The following is a 17485-nucleotide window of genomic DNA, read 5'->3' as shown; positions in this document are numbered from 1 at the left end:
TTATGAATTATGAAGCTGGAAAATAACTACCTTCTGCAGCATTTTGAATACAATGTACTGGAGCAGAAAGTGGAAAACTGCACATGCGGAGGAATGGCTAACTTCACATAACACAACTGGTGTGCTGGCATCTGCAGAAAAGAGCAGTTGGCTAACAATGAGACATACTTCAGTATGGTGCCAGCAGATCTTGAACAGAACAGGAAGTCATGGTGGATTACTTTTAAACTGCAGTGGCAAAGTTATTAGTCATGTTAGAACAGTAGAAACCTAATTTAGCATAGATATTACATACATTGCTTTAATAGTGAATGAGCTACCTTAGGTCCAGTTTAATGAGTACAGTTTGCTTCTATCCCCTGGCCTAAACTAATGACTGGCTCTGTGTAGAGTAGTATACTGAGATCAGAAGCACGTGAGCTCCCAGCTTTAGACCCAAAGATTTCTGGATCATGGGAAAGGTAAAATGCACATGATCACAGTTATCTCACATCCACGCTCCTTAAAACTCCATGTTCTTTGAAAGCTGTACATTTGCCTCTTTTCCTGTTTGTCTATTTCATGTGTAAGAAATGTAGGCGTTTTTTGGCTTTTGTTTCACATTAATGTGTTTATTTTCTCTTCCGTGTGCAAATCTATTTATTTTCTTTGCATATTTGGTAATTTTTAAATAGAACTGGGGCATCTATGTTATGTTACTATAAAGCATACATTCTCAAACATATGTAAAATAGTGTAGTCTGTTCAGTCTGTATATTGTCTGACACTTTCTAAAGAGTTATTGTACAGATGTCTTTGACATGATGTATTTACAGAATTACCATTCATTGTGGACATTAGTCTCTAAAAGATGTTGAGAAATTATCATAAAGAAATATTATATTTAGATTCAAATTACAAAAATATGTTCAAAATAAGAAGCATGCAGTGAAGGTGTATTGAGGCCTCATTAATCCTAAAACGAATGATATACATTGTAGCAAAACAACAGGTTACAAGTAAACCTGGGCAATTCAAACTGAACACATTGTTAAAAATGTATGAGGAGAGGCTCAAACCGCATGTCAAAGTGATCAGCTAATCCAGAGATAAAAGTGGCTGAAGCTATTGCTAATGTTGATTCTTGTGAAGGAGGAGTGTGTTAATTCTGTCAGTCTTTATAACACATGCAAACCATGACACAAATACGTAGAGGCCAGTTAATTTGCATGTTGTCAGTTTGCTTCAAAACCAGAACTCCAAACATAACTGATAATAATACAGTTAGAATTTTAAGAGCTTGTTCATTGCAGATATACATATACAGGTGAAACTTGAATAATTAGAATATCGTGCAAAGTTCATTTATTTCACTAATGCAACTTAAAAGGTGAAACTAATATATGAGATAGACTCATTACATGCAAAGCAAGATAATTCAAGCCGTGATTTGTCATAATTGTGATGATTATGGCTTACAGCTCATGAAAACCCCAAGAACCCCAAATCCACAACCTCAAAAAAGTAGATTATTACATGCAATCAATAAAACAAGGATTGTTCATAGAACAATATCGGACTTCTGAAAAGTACAAGCATGCATATGTACTCAGTACTTGGTTTGGGCCCCTTTTGCAGCACTTACTGCAATTACTTTTGCACGATATTCTAATTATTCGAGTTTCACCTGTATAGACTGTCATTCAGATCAGAGTTCTTCCTTACAAGAAAACTGAAAAAAAATATATATAAACTGCTATTACTGAGCTCTGCATGAAAATTCTAGCTGCCTGGAGTTATTCATTTACAAGTTTGCAAAGTGAAGACAAGAGTGAAGAGTGAAATCTGCACTCCTGATCTGCCCTTTAGTTTAGGTCACCAACTTAAAATATATCCGTCATTGAATCAACTAGCATTTTCAAAGGGAGATGTTAGCAATGGCCACCTCTATTTCTCTTTGTACAGGTTTCCTTTTAAGCAGATCTAGCATCAGATATATTTTGCCTTGTTAAGAGCATGCTTGCTAATAAAAGTGTGCTAACTGATGTGCACGCATACTGGAATTTATTACCTCCCTCACACATCACAGCATTCCCCGACAATGCCCTCATTTCCTCTTCTTTTCAGAAAAAGGGCACTACCCTTGTTCCGATGTGATTTAGGGTCAACATCTACTTCCTGAACTAGATGTCACAATGTAACCCTTGGTATCAGGGTAGTGTTTGAGTACTCATTTTATCTCACACAGCTAAGCTCCCGCTTGAAGCCTGTTCTTGCCTGCAGCAGGCAGACGGCATCATGTTCCCAGACTCTACCTCTCAGAATAGGCAAAGTCACTTACTTGCAGCTCAACCACTTCAGTTCTCGCACCTGTATACTAGGGATGTCCCGATACTAATACTAATATTGGTATCGGGGTAGATACAGGGCATTTTCACGAGTACTAGTACTCGTGAAAATGCCCCGATACTTAAGGCCAATACCGGCCCTTTAAATTTTTAAAGAAGTTCGGCTGCCTGAGTTCCTGCGCTTGCTGGTGACCTCAGTCAGCCTGCTGGGGACCCCAGGCAGCTGTTTTTGACAGTGCCTGTCCGGCCCCACATCTCCTCCTCCTCATTTCCAGTGCCCAAAGAGATAGGCACAGCAAAGGACAGCCTGTGCAGCACGGTACCCACCCACACTGTCCAGAGAGCCCGGCACCCACATGCAGCCCTGGTGAGATCCAAACACAGCCCTGTATAATTGCTGCATAATCATGGATTGATAGGATCTATGATTATACGGCAATAGAGAATGGCAACTGGTTATAGAGGACTACAAATCTCAGCAGTCTACGATTGCTTGTCATCATTCTCCATTGCAGTATACTCATGGATTGATGGAATCTGCAGCCCACTATTGCTGTTTGCGGTTCTCCATTGATGAATAATCATGGATTGAGTTACAGTTCTTCATAATTATAAAGAAACTGCCCGAAAATCATTAGTCTGTATTGTTTTAGAAAAAATTTCACATGTACCTTTAAGAAAAAGTATCGGTAATTGGTATTGGCGATTACTTGAGGGAAAGTAGGGAGGGGGGTAGTTAATTGAGGCTAAATAAGGCTAAGATTTAATAAGGGGTTAAATGGGAACAAGTATTATTGGCAATTTCTCATAGAACAATATCGGACTTCTGAAAAGTACAAGCATGCATATGTACTCAGTACTTGGTTTGGGCCCCTTTTGCAGCACTTACTGCAATTACTTTTGCACGATATTCTAATTATTCGAGTTTCACCTGTATAGACTGTCATTCAGATCAGAGTTCTTCCTTACAAGAAAACTGAAAAAAAATATATATAAACTGCTATTACTGAGCTCTGCATGAAAATTCTAGCTGCCTGGAGTTATTCATTTACAAGTTTGCAAAGTGAAGACAAGAGTGAAGAGTGAAATCTGCACTCCTGATCTGCCCTTTAGTTTAGGTCACCAACTTAAAATATATCCGTCATTGAATCAACTAGCATTTTCAAAGGGAGATGTTAGCAATGGCCACCTCTATTTCTCTTTGTACAGGTTTCCTTTTAAGCAGATCTAGCATCAGATATATTTTGCCTTGTTAAGAGCATGCTTGCTAATAAAAGTGTGCTAACTAATGTGCACGCATACTGGAATTTATTATTACCTCCCTCACACATCACAGCATTCCCCGACAATGCCCTCATTTCCTCTTCTTCTCAGAAAAAGGGCACTACCCTTGTTCCGATGTGATTTAGGGTCAACATCTACTTCCTGAACTAGATGTCGCAATGTAACCCTTGGTATCAGGGTAGTGTTTGAGTACTCATTTTATCTCACACAGCTAAGCTCCCGCTTGAAGCCTGTTCTTGCCTGCAGCAGGCAGACGGCATCATGTTCCCAGACTCTACCTCTCAGAATAGGCAAAGTCACTTACTTGCAGCTCAACCACTTCAGTTCTCGCACCTGTATACTAGGGATGTCCCGATACTAATACTAATATTGGTATCGGGGTAGATACAGGGCATTTTCACGAGTACTAGTACTCGTGAAAATGCCCCGATACTTAAGGCCAATACCGGCCCTTTAAATTTTTAAAGAAGTTCGGCTGCCTGAGTTCCTGCGCTTGCTGGTGACCTCAGTCAGCCTGCTGGGGACCCCAGGCAGCTGTTTTTGACAGTGCCTGTCCGGCCCCACATCTCCTCCTCCTCATTTCCAGTGCCCAAAGAGATAGGCACAGCAAAGGACAGCCTGTGCAGCACGGTACCCACCCACACTGTCCAGAGAGCCCGGCACCCACATGCAGCCCTGGTGAGATCCAAACACAGCCCTGTATAATTGCTGCATAATCATGGATTGATAGGATCTATGATTATACGGCAATAGAGAATGGCAACTGGTTATAGAGGACTACAAATCTCAGCAGTCTACGATTGCTTGTCATCATTCTCCATTGCAGTATACTCATGGATTGATGGAATCTGCAGCCCACTATTGCTGTTTGCGGTTCTCCATTGATGAATAATCATGGATTGAGTTACAGTTCTTCATAATTATAAAGAAACTGCCCGAAAATCATTAGTCTGTATTGTTTTAGAAAAAATTTCACATGTACCTTTAAGAAAAAGTATCGGTAATTGGTATTGGCGATTACTTGAGGGAAAGTAGGGAGGGGGGTAGTTAATTGAGGCTAAATAAGGCTAAGATTTAATAAGGGGTTAAATGGGAACAAGTATTATTGGCAATTTCCTTGTAAGGTTGTTTTAACTGATATCACATGCAAACAATGCTCGCCCCTTTGATCTGCAGATGAATGCTACTGTTCAGTTACATGATTCTGAGATACAAACACCAATTAGGTGGTTGCTTTTTGACATCAGTAGCTAGATATGGCTGCTGTACCTGTATTTAGTCCCAGATGTGATTTTGACAATCACGAATTGTCGGTAAAAGCGGCTGTGGCAGCAGAGGAGTGACAGGGAGAGGGACATACACTCTGTACTTTGGTGTAATTTTGTGGGCATATATAGCTGAAGACTGCTTAAAGATTTCTTTTAAATAACAACTGTACAGTATATTATGACATAGGTCTACTTTTTTATATTTTATTTCCACAAATAAAGTTAGAGTTTCTCCTCCATAAATGTGGAATCCATGTAAATGAATTTTAAACTCTTGTTCAGGTGGTACTTAGTCAAAGCTAGAGTCTATTCTCTCCCTGCGCTATCTGCCCCCTATGTGTATATATATATTTTGGACACTTGATTGATTGATGAGAGGAAGTATTCACACATCCTCAGATTTAATCACTGCAGCTGTCACTACACACATAGGGGGAAATATATCCATAAGCGCAAATAAATAATAGATTATATAGAGTCTATTCTCCGACTTGTTTTTAGGGCTGTCTGCACTGTCTTTGGATAAACGTCTCTCAAAGACCCATATGAAGCTCTAATGAAAAAGAAAAAAAAAACCCATGGAGTGCACTGGAAACCAATTTTAACTGACAACGTCTATTTTCACTGCTGGTAAACAGGTAATCACATCAGCATTGAAATCACCAGTGGAAGTCATGTGGAAGTCTGGCATTTATTATGAGGTTATTGGGACCCTATCTATTGGTGTTGAGCAGTTGAAATGTAGAATACAGCCTATGCTCCCCAGATCCATTTAATGGCAGTAATGCCATGCACATGGCATTCCCCCATCTATAAGCCAGGCGAACGTTTTATACATCAGCCCCTTAGTAAATTATTGCAAAATGGTTAATTTCCTCCTCAAGTGTATGTACAAAAAGATCTATAAGTTGGATTGTTTTGAAAGAGGGTCCTATTTTGTTGTGGTCACCACCCCTGAAGAACCTGCCAGGTTCTAAAGGGCACATAGTCTGGTATAAATATAGTTAGAAACCTGCAGTCCGACAGTGTTCTTCCTATACTGTGGTTGATACCTACAGCTATTGGAAATGTTTTTTTAATTCCACTGCAGTAATTATTTTTTCCACTAGAGTCTTCTGGGATGTGTGACAGCCAGCACCATTCAACCCACTTCCTCTATACCAGGGATGGCCAAACTGCGGCCCTCCAGCTGTGGTGGAACTACGAATCCCATGAGGCTTTGCAAGATTCTCACAGACATAACTCCCGGAGAGAGATGCTTCATGGGATTTGTAGTCTCGCCACAGCTGGAGGGCGGGAGTTTGGCCATCCCTGCTTTAAACCCAGGATGTCGTTAACCCTTCTCTTATCATGCAACCTCAGTTTAGAATACTACTGCATTGAAGGGTGCTCACAAGTCATTAAGTGAGCAATGTACATTGCAGCTGTAAGGGACTGTCCACCACCATCCCCAGGAGAAGGAGAAATGACCTGTGATGTCACCAGACTGTCCAGAACACCCTTCTTCTATATCTGTATGTAAAGATATATAGATTGAGATATGTTTAACAAGTGTGAGGGGGCCTAATGCAGGGGGGCAGTTCAGACTAAATTTCATTTAGAAAGAAATGTAAAAAACATAATCTGCAAAAGTTAGATTGTCAATCTGATACCCGAAATGATGATGCAACAGGTTTTTGTTTTATCACCTTACATTGAGGCTGAATGTATTTTAGATGACGAACACAACTTGCAAATATCAGCGGGTTATTTACAAATAAAGCTAGAGAAACATTTCAAAAACAACGCATACACTTCAATTCGACCTGCTAATTACCCTTAATTTGCTGCTTTGTTTACTTTTAATTCTACATTTATGAGTAGTTTTCTTTATCAGAACATGGTTTTCTTTCCCTTTACCAGTTATTTAATAAAGAGAAAAACTGGCAACCATAAAAATCTGCTGCTATCCCTAGAACATTAGTGCTGAAAAAACTAGCAACATAAAGAATATCCAATGCAGTACTTTCCCCTCAGAAAGCAATTCATTTAGCTAGACATGGCTGATCTCTTATAAACCAGTGCTGAGACCTGCTGATAATATTGTTGTCAAAAAATATATGCAGCTGTTTGAACCATAAATGCCACTTCAGGCAAGCTCTCTAATGAATAATGGCCCTCGGTAGTGGTAACACTAGAGAAAGTCAGATATAGGAAGTTGAAATTTAAAGTGCATTTCCATCTTTGCAGTCACCTTTGAGAAATCCCCCACTATATGTTAATGTGTTCCCATTCACACAGCAAACCTGTTATATATATTTCTTACCTTTCTAATGGTTTCTTTAGAACAGGTTTATACAGAGGACCCTATAAACAGCTTTTATTGCTTAGAATAGAGGACTATGTGCAGATAAGGGACAAAGTGCATTAACATACAATGTGACACCCAAACCTTGAGATATTTAACCTGTTGTTCGGACAGTGTACAGATCTCATTTATAACCGATAATGGAGATCTGCTGGAACAGTACAGACAGGGTTAATTATGGTAAACACCTCACACCCCATAGTAGAAAGTAGTAGTAAAGTAGTAAAGTAAAATATAAGTAAAGTAAGCAGTACATTTTTAAATACTGTTGAAAGTTATGCTATGTGAATGGGAAACATGTAGCAATATAAAGTTCTCTGTTAGCCCAATTTGGCTGCAAAAGGTGGAAATGCCCTTTAACTACTTGCCATCCGCCCATTGTAAATAAACGTACGAACGGACAGCAAGCACCCTACAGCGGGGCGCCATAAATATACGGCTTTTTTTTCTGCTCACGCCCCCAAGCACACTTGAAGGCATAGCACACTGAGGCTCCGTTCACATTGAGCGATTTATAGCACGATTTTTGCAGCGATATTGCTCATATTTCCGCGCTATATCGCTCTATGTAGCTTCACCAATACATTTCAATGTAGCTGTTCACATCTCGTCGCTCAATATCGCTTGTAGCTCGTCGCTGGTAGCTTGTCGCTCCTACATGACCCTTTTTTAGAACGATTTTGAGCGATATTGCTCCTGATTGCATACAGCCCAATAGGAAGAAGTCGAGGCGACGTCGCTCAATATCGCTCAAAGCCGCGCGATTTCCATGTTGCTCAGTGTGAATGGGGTCTGACTGTTGTAAACAGTTGGTAACTGCTGTTACATACAAGCATTCAAGCGTTCAGGCAGCTCTATAGCTGTCCGATCAATTGTACGGTGGCAGTGTGTGCCCCTCTTTCGGCAATGCCCCCCTCCACCGATGTTACCGGCTTTTCCGGGCTCTGCTGTCCCCTCTGCGGGCCTGAGACCAGCTCAGCAGCTCACGGCATTAAGATTAGAGGGAGATCAGCCCTCTCCCACCTGCTACTGAAGTCGCGCAACGTTGCTCAATATCGCTCAAAGTCGCGCGATTTCCATGTCGCTCAGTGTGAATGGGGTCTGACTGTTGTAAACAGTTGGTAACTGCTGTTACATACAAGCATTCAAGCGTTCAGGCAGCTCTATAGCTGTCCGATCAATTGTACGGTGGCAGTGTGTGCCCCTCTTTCGGCAATGCCCCCCTCCACCGATGTTACCGGCTTTTCCGGGCTCTGCTGTCCCCTCTGCGGGCCTGAGACCAGCTCAGCAGCTCACGGCATTAAGATCAGAGGGAGATCAGCCCTCTTCCACCTGCTACTCTCCTCTCTGATCTCTGAATGAGAAAGTGATGTGTATTACATCACTTCCGCATTCAGCTTGTAATTTCTCTGGCTGCTGTAGCCCGAGAAGAAGCTGATGAAGCAGATCTGTGCTTCATCAGCTTCTTTGGGGGTCCCTAGATGACATTAAGGGTCTTAGAGACACCTGATGTCTTCATAAAGAGGATGTGTCAGGTGCCTGTGCTATTACACAGGGGGTTGTTAGCCCCCTATGTGATAGCAATAACATTAAGTGTAAAAAAAAAAGAATTTGTCACATATTTAAAAAAAAAAGAACCCCCCCCCCCCCCAAAAAAAAATGTTTTAAGTTCCTCGCCCACACGCAAAAATTCCAATTGCGCCACACATGTTACATATCACAACGAACATTGGAGTGCAAGCAATAATTCTAGGGCCATCAATCATTAATAACACTAACCTAAGGATGAGCGGTCAAAGCTTTTAAATTGTCTCCTTTGGGCAATTTTGGGTATTGTAGTGTTTTGCTGTTTCGCAGGTGTGCATAATTTTAAGGCTTGACATGTTTGGTGTCTATTTACCCGACGTGACCCCATCTTTTATATTTTACAATAATATTGGTTAGTAATAAATGTTTCATAATATAGTGTTGCGTAAACATTTTTTTTTCAAAACTTTTGGTAATTTTTTTCCTTGATATAGTAAAAAATAAAAACCCCAGTGGTCATTAAATACCATCAAAAGAAAGCTCCATCTGTCCCCAAAAAAGGTATACAATTAATTTTAGTACAGCATTGCATGACTGAATAAATGTCAAAGTACTGCACCGCTGAATACTGAAAAATGGCTTAGCCAGGAAGGGGGTTAACACCCCGGTCTTCAAAGTGGTTAAGGTAACTAGAGCGTTCTATGGGAAAAGCATCCCTTTGAAGAAGTTTTTCTATGTGAATCCTACAAATGCCCAAGTAACATACATAATACACTATCATGTTTATTTGGCGAGACAAAGAACTGTTTGCAAAGTTTAGTAACCCTAAGCAATTATAATTCTACTATCACTAACTTAGGTTGCTTGCTTTGTGCTACTGCCCTTTATGCATCATTGTTGCACTCGGCATTAAAACTAAACGCCAGCTAAATAGACAATATACAGAATATGTGAACTGCCTCATCGAAATTGCCAATGTGAACTGGGAACTCTGGCTTACAACTGGAGACACTGGCTAATCAATTTGAGAGCCTCCAGCTCTCCTGCCAGTACACCAAAAGGAATAGTGACAGCAGCGTCACTACTTCAGTCAGAGCCAGATGAAAATGCAGGCTATGCTTTCTCCTCCACAAGCTCCTCCCTATGGTCACATGCATCCTCAGATGGAACATTTGGCAGACCCCAGAGATGCAGCAAATGACATACCCCCTATATAGTAAGTGGCAAACCCTAGATGAAGTAAAGAACAGACCCCTCGATGCAACAAGTGGAAGACCCCCCAACGCGGCTAGTGGAAGACCCCCAGATGCAGCAAGAAGTATCTCTACTCCAGGCCTCCAGGACACGGCATGCAAAGGTAAGTCAAGGGGCAAACAAGGGGACGGAGCGCCAGTTATTGTCACCCCTGCTTATTGTAATGATTGCCTGTTTGTTACCCGTGTATTGAAATGATCACCAATTTGCTGACCGCATACTGTCACAATTGCTTCTTTGTTGCCCTCAGATTGTCACAATTGCCTGTTTGTTGCCTATGTACTACTATTAGCTCCTCCCCTTGCCCCACTTCTCACCCTGCTACAACCTCAGACTCAGGTATGTTTATCTACAAAAGGATGTGTAGCCCTGTCCAGTGACTTTTTGATTCCTACACTTCTGCCAGACACAACAGCAAGAGAGTATTACCACTTTCTCTATTGGAGTTACGGAATATAGTGGTGTTACCTCTTCACCGCAGCCTGCTGCTTGGACAGCGAGTAATCAGTTCTGCTCACTCGGCTCTCTTCTCCTGTCAGCACAAGTGCATACAGGAGGGTCTGATTGCCTTTCTGAACCGCCCCTCCATCTCCCATCCTGCAGTGTACGGGATTTTGTAACTTCTCAAAGATCCCTATTACATTGATGTAACGTTTTCATATCTAAATTTTTTTTACAATTGTATACAATTTGTCACTTACCTCTAGATTGAAGAGGATGTTAAAGTCAGGAATGCAGACATGCTTATCCTCCATCTTCCTCCGCATATTCTTGATGGCATGTATGGATGTATCATAGAACAAGTGCGGCTTCCGGCACAAAGGAAAATCTTTCACCCAACTACAGCAAACCTCATGCAGCTTGCTGAACACTGCACGGGCCAGCTTTACCGACTCCAACTCTAAAAAAAAGGGGGGGAAAAAAAAGAAGTGTGGTGTTAATGTTTTTGCACAACCATCAGTCTGAGCTGATAAGCAACAAGTAACACAACACTCAGGTGTTAACCGGCACCAGTGAAAATAATGGAATCCTTCACATCAAGCATTACTGCGTTTCAGGAAACGCCCTACAAAACGATTAGGTGTAAATGGGGGCTTAGCACCAAAGTCCAGAGGGCTAGATTGTCAGATTATGTCTGTCTATTAACCTCACTTCTTGTCAGGAAAATAACTGATGGGAAATCTCTCCAACAAGGACACAAACAAAAAAGAGTGGGGAAGGATTAGAACTTCTGACAAGGTTTTTATTGTAGTAGTGGCTTTCTGTCCCAGTGACGACCACTCACACAAATTCCTATTCTGGTGTCACAATAAAAGGAAATAACAGGAATTTTCCCAAATGAGTTAACATACTAAAATAAAAATCTAGCAGGATTTTAACTCATTCCAACTCTATCTAAAACTAAAAAAAAGTCTGAAGGCTTTAAAGGACAATCTGCATATTGCTCTATGTGTGCTCAGTGCTCTTCCAAATGCACAGATAAGACACTTTTAACCATACACACCAATCCAGCCCCCTACTTAGGCGCTTTATTGTGGACTTTGTTGGCGTATATGTTGTCAACCTAGTTTAGGAAGTGTGCTATGCTCCGGATTACAATTTGAAAATAAAGAAGAAAAAAAAAGCCTGAAAAGTAACACTAATATAGCCATCACATCTAAGGCCTGGTAAGCTGCAGTACATTGAGTGGAATTATCAAAACTGGAGTAGACACAATCTGGAGCATTTGCCCGGGGCAACCAGTCAGCTTCTCTCTTCAGTTATTTCCATTGAGATTTGAAAATGAAATAGAGATGCTTATTGGTTGCCATGCACAGCTGCTCCTGTTTTGTTTTGTTTTTTAAATATTAAATTTTTATTATTATAAATTAATAGACATTTACACAGTTATTGAACCATCCCGTACACTTCGGGTGTTACCATCACTTATATAACATACACATATTGCTATACTTCTTCAATTAATTACATCCTTCCTGTCTCCCTATTTGTTAACCAAATACAAGAGCCTATTGTATGTGTGGTCCAACAACCATAGGAACAGGGAGGGTTCACAAACTCACGATATAAAGAAAAGAAAAGAGAAGAAAAAAGGGGGGGGAGAGAGGGAAGGGAAAGGGGGGTTCGTGCAGAGATCTATATCCTATATACACTGTTGCCTTCTAGAGCTATATCTTCCTTTTTAAGAGTCTAATAAATTCTGGTAACGAAATGTAAATGGACATGGGCATCTTTCATCCTACTTATAATTTTATGTCCTGGATTCCAATTACTCAATCAGTTACTAATAAAGAACAGTAGCCCTAAAAGGCACTCCACGGGGCCCATAAAGTTTCAAACACAGGTGTGCGTTCCTGTCGTGCCATAGTAAGTTTCTCCATCAAACATAGATAATCTACTTTATGTATCCATTCTGTAATTGTGGGTATCGTGGCGGTGTTCCAGTATTTTGGGATAAGGAATTTTGCTGCATTCAATAGGTGCGGTAGTAACAATTTCCGGTATCTTACGGGTGATATCTCTGATAAATGTAGTAGACATGCCCAAGGATCATTAGGTGCTAATTGCTCCGTTATGGATGTAATAAGTTGGGTAACTTGCGTCCAAAAAGGTTTAATCTTAGGACAAAACCACCATATGTGTCCATGGGTGCCCACTAAACCACATCCCCTCCAGTATTCCAACGAATGAGTCGGATGTATTGCATGGAGGCGGTCCGGCGTGTAGTACCACCTTGCCAATAACTTAAATGAGGCCTCCACTACATGAGTGCTCATAGAGGAGACAGAATTGAGGTTAAGGAGCATCTTTTTCTGATTACTGGTCAGGATTTTACCCAAATCTACCTCCCAGTGTAATATATATGGCGGGTCTTGTGACGTCCGAGTGGAGAGCAATATTTTATACATTTGCGAAAGCCCATGTAGTGGAGAGTCTGATTGTGATAATAAGGTCTCCAATGGGTGTAAATTTTTCAGAGATCGAAGTGGTTTGGGGAGAGAGGAGATGAAGTGCTGTAGCTGATAATACTGCCAATTATCCAATGGTCTACGGCCGAATCTAGTCTGTATTTGTTGTAGTGTGTTTATACAACCAGAATCTTGTAAGACCTCATATAGTTTGGGGAATTTATTAGTAGACCAGTGTCGTAGGCCTTTGTCCAAGATACCTGGGGGGAAAAATGAGTGACCCAAAAGGGGCAATAGAGGAGAATTGTAAGGGCCCACCAATTGAGAGTACAGTTTTGACCATATAGTTAGAGTGGTCCTAGTCAGTGGGCAGGTAGAGCTCTCAAGCCCTCTATGTTCTGGTGGAATCCATGGTGTTATCAGTAGAGACTGGCCTGCTAGTGAAGACTCTAAATCAACCCACCTTTTACTCCCCAATTGGTAGGTCCAGTCCAGCACTCTATTAAGCGCCACCGCATAGTAATATAAGGTAAAGTCTGGGAGGGCCAAGCCGCCCTCTCGTCTAGTCCTAATAAGAGTCTGTCGGGAGATCCTAGCTCTAGACCGATTCCATATATATTTATCGACCACTTTGCACATGGTTCTCAGATAACATTCTGGCAGAGAAATAGGCACTGTTTGCAGCAGGTATAGTACCCTAGGCAAGACATTCATTTTAACAGCATTAATCCTGCCTGTCAAAGTAGGTAGAGTCGATCGTTTATCCACCTAGACAGGTCTACTTTTATGCTATTCAGAAGTGGGATATAATTATACTTCATCAAGTCTGAAAATTCACAAGTCAAATTTATGCCCAGGTATTTCAGTCTACGTGATTTCCATGTGAAAGGTAGGGAGCTACGTAAGTGCTGACATTCTTGAGGAGGGACTGTGAGATTCAATATTTCTGATTTATGTCGGTTTATGGTAAAGTTTGAGACCATACCGTATTGTTCAAATTCTTTAAGGAGATTAGGTATTGTAGTCCTGGGCTGTCTGACAAAGAAAAGAATGTCATCGGCATATGCCGCTATCTTATGCTCCTGGCCCTGGACTTCAATGCCCTTAATATTTATATTGTTCCTGATAGAGATGAGCATAGGCTCCAAAGATAGTGCAAATAGAAGGAGTGATAGAGGGCACCCCTGGCGGGTGCCGTTGTGGAGTTCAAATACTTGCGACAAACTACCATTAATCTTGATTTGTGCCGTAGGTTTGTGGTAAAGTGTCTTAATTGAGTGTAGCATTCTTGGGCCAAGCCCAAAGTGTTCAAGTGTGATATTTAAATAATCCCAATCGACCCTATCGAACGCTTTTTCAGCATCGGTAGAGAGAATCATAGTCGATAGGGTAGATGTGGAGGCGTAATTAACCAGTGTCAGTGCCCGTTGCGTATTATCTCTGGCCTCCCTGCCCGGTATGAACCCAGACTGATCTGCTGAGATAAGATGAGATAATAGAGGGGCCAAGCGGTTGGCTAAGATTTTTGCATATAATTTAATGTCTGTCTTCAATAATGAAATAGGCCTATAGCTGCTACAGACAGTTGGGTCCCTACCGGGCTTAGGGAAGACTGAGATATGTGCATGTAATGTAGCGGGGTCAGGGGGTCTACCTGTGAGGGAAGTGTTTAAATATGTGCATAAGTAAGGTAAAAGTGTAGTTTGGAAAGTTTTATAATATTCTAGCGAGAACCCGTCCGGGCCGGGGTCTTTCCCCGTCGGTGATGTAGTTATAGCCTCAGTCAGTTCTTGTTCTGATATTGGGGCTTCTAAAGACGTCATTGTAGTCTGATCAATTTGAGGAAGGGGGAGCTTATCCTGGTACGAGCGTATTAAGTCGTTATGTCGTTTTCTGGCTAGTTTAGAAAGGTTAGGTCTGACATATATAATTTAGAATAGAATTCCCTGAAAGTTTGGGCTATCTCTGTCGTGAGATACGTGACGACATTGGTCGCCGTCTTGATTTTGGGAATAAAACCCGTATTTTGGCGGGCACGTAACATACCAGCCAATCGCCTGCCTGGCTTATTTCCAAATTCATAGGTCTGTTGAGACAAATAGTTCACAGATCTAATATAATTAGCCTGTAAGACCTTACGTAGTTCTTCCCGTGCTTCGGTTAATTCCTGGAGGTGAGCTTCCGCCAGAGACAGTTTGTGTATTCGTTCTAGGGTGGTTATCTTGTGAGTCAGTTCCGTGATTTTGTGAGTTTGTTCCTTTTTTTTACGTGCGCCTTGTGCTATCAATTTCCCCCGTATCGTTGCCTTATGGGCTTCCCAGAGTATCCCCGGAGAGATAGATTCCGTATCGTTTTCTCTAAAATAGAGAATGAGATCTTCTTTTAGAGCCGACTCAATATTAGGGTCGGCCAATAGCTGTTCGTTAAGTCTCCACCTATACGGAGGTCTATTCTCTCCGGGTCTCTCCAGGCAAATAGATATAGGGGCGTGATCTGATATCGTAGCTGTTAATATAGTGGCCTCTCGAAGTAAATCCAAGTGTCTGTGTTCCATAAATATATAATCAATACAAGCATACATGTTGTGTACAGGTGAGTATATCGTGTAGTTTTTTTCATGAGGATGTAGTGTGCGCCAAGTGTCCATAAGCTGTAAGTTTTGGAAATGTGTTTTAAGATTAGAGATTTGTCTATATGTTACATGTGTTCGACCGGATGAAGAATCTAAGGACGGGTCCATATGTATATTGAGATCCCCCGCAAGTATCGTTATACCTGCCTGGAAGTCCATCAGAGAGTTCAGTATTTGCTTTAAGTATGGTACCTGAGCTTGGTTTGGTCCATAGATATTTGCCAGAGTATACACCTGCTGTCCTATCTCTCCCCGTATAAATATAGATCTCCCAGCAGAATCTGTTTTCATCTCGAGTAAATTAACTGGCAGGTGTCTATGGAACCCAATGGCGACGCCACTTTGTTTGCTAGATGGTGACGTACTATAGTACCATATAGGATATTGTTGAGAGTACAATTAAACATGTGACGTATGAGATATATGTGTTTCTTGGAGGAACAATACATCTCCGTCCAACGTTTTCAATTCCCTATATAAGGCATGTCGTTTAGCCGGGGTATTGAGCCCACGGACATTGTAGCTAATTAGTTTAATATCTGCCATTTAGGTTACACCGCATCCATCTCTCTCCCCATAGCCGCCTCTGCGGATCTCTGCACGACTACTAAGTATAGATACACATAAACAGTATAGGGGGTCGAGAAAGTGATCCCCCTTCTTGTTCTTCAGTGTTATTCATCATAAAGACAAAACACGGAGGTAAAACTTTACAAAAAACGGTTTCCCTTGGAACCATATAGATAACTTGTGGGGTGCATGGCAGGATCATCTAGGGTGCCACCGGTCAAGCCAGGTCTTAAGTAGCCATGGGTGCCAAAGCCCCTGAGTGCCACCATAGCTACCCGGTCCAGCATACACCCGCAAAAACTTTTTTAGCGTTAGCTTAGCATCCATATATCTAAATTATCATTAAACATATTCACCAATGTCTCGTTAGTAGTCCAAACCGGTTTCGGTCTGATGGAGTAGGCCCTTTTAACTTCGGACAAAGTCTACATGCAAGCCTTTGAGCTTTCAAATTTCCTATTGGGCCAATGGTAAAGCGGTACTCACTGCCCTCCATTGCCGATCTTGCAGCGGTGGTAGGGTTGGTAGCTCGTCGTTCCATCCTGGTAACTTCGGTGCCTTGACCTGTAGAGCTTCACAAAAAGCCTCCAGCTCTTCCGGGAAGCGGAGAATCGACGTCTTGCCTTGTCTTCTGGCGATTAAACATGCCGGGAAACCCCAGCGGTATTGGATGTCTTTAGAACGCAGCAGGTCTAGCAGCGGCCGTAAAGCCCTGCGCCTTGTGAGAGTCTCTCTAGCCAGGTCGGGGAAGATTTGTAGATGTGCGCCATTAGCTTCTATCTGCGGCGTCTCCCGCAGCTTCATCAAAATAATTTCTTTATCCATATGGTAATGTAATCGACATATCACATCTCTGGGGGTTTCAGTTTGCATGCCCCGCGGGTGAGGTATTCTATATACCCTGTCAAATAGGAGAAGAGTGGTAGGGGTCCTGCCCATTATAGGGTTAAGAATGTCTCGCAGGGTGACCGCCAGATCCACATCCATTATCGCCTTAGGGAGGTCTCTCACCCGCAAGTTGTTACGGCGTCCCCGATTATGTTGCTCCTCCATACGATATGCTAGGTCCCTCTGCATTCTGGCCGCGGATTGGAACTGATTCTGCAGGGTTACTATAGCCGCCGCATGTCTGTCCAATCGGCTCTCTGTATCTTCCACTCTGCAGAGAAGTTATGTGACCTCACCTCTAAGCGCCAATATGTCAGCCTTCAAGGAGACCTCAAGAGTGCGGAGCATGTCTGCTAGGTCCTGTCTCGTGGGGAGGACACGTACCAGTTCGTCCAGCGACACTCCAGTCCGGGACTCCAGCTCGTCTCCCGATTCCGATCGGAGGTAGGACAGCTCAGGGTCCGGTCTATGCTGGGATG

General features: G+C 42.0%; 1 protein-coding gene across 1 annotated transcript in view; it reads right to left on the bottom strand.

Annotated features, from left to right (window-relative positions):
• The window catches only part of PPM1E (protein phosphatase, Mg2+/Mn2+ dependent 1E), a 51469-nt gene extending 34274 nt beyond the window's left edge, over positions 1-17195 (bottom strand). Inside the window, exons 1-3 of the mRNA XM_018561704.1 lie at positions 16605-17195; positions 15056-15566; positions 10709-10908 (exon numbers count right to left, since the gene is read on the bottom strand). Coding sequence (XP_018417206.1) covers positions 10709-10908; positions 15056-15566; positions 16605-17195 — 1302 coding nt within the window. The remainder of the gene's footprint in view (positions 1-10708; positions 10909-15055; positions 15567-16604) is intronic.
• Between the last annotated feature and the right edge of the window lie 290 nt (positions 17196-17485).

The sequence above is a fragment of the Nanorana parkeri genome, unplaced genomic scaffold (assembly GCF_000935625.1).
Source record: "Nanorana parkeri isolate BGI_ZX_2015 unplaced genomic scaffold, ASM93562v1 scaffold539, whole genome shotgun sequence".
Classification (NCBI taxonomy): Eukaryota; Metazoa; Chordata; class Amphibia; order Anura; family Dicroglossidae; genus Nanorana; species Nanorana parkeri.
This window is presented reverse-complemented; position numbering and strand designations above follow the sequence as displayed.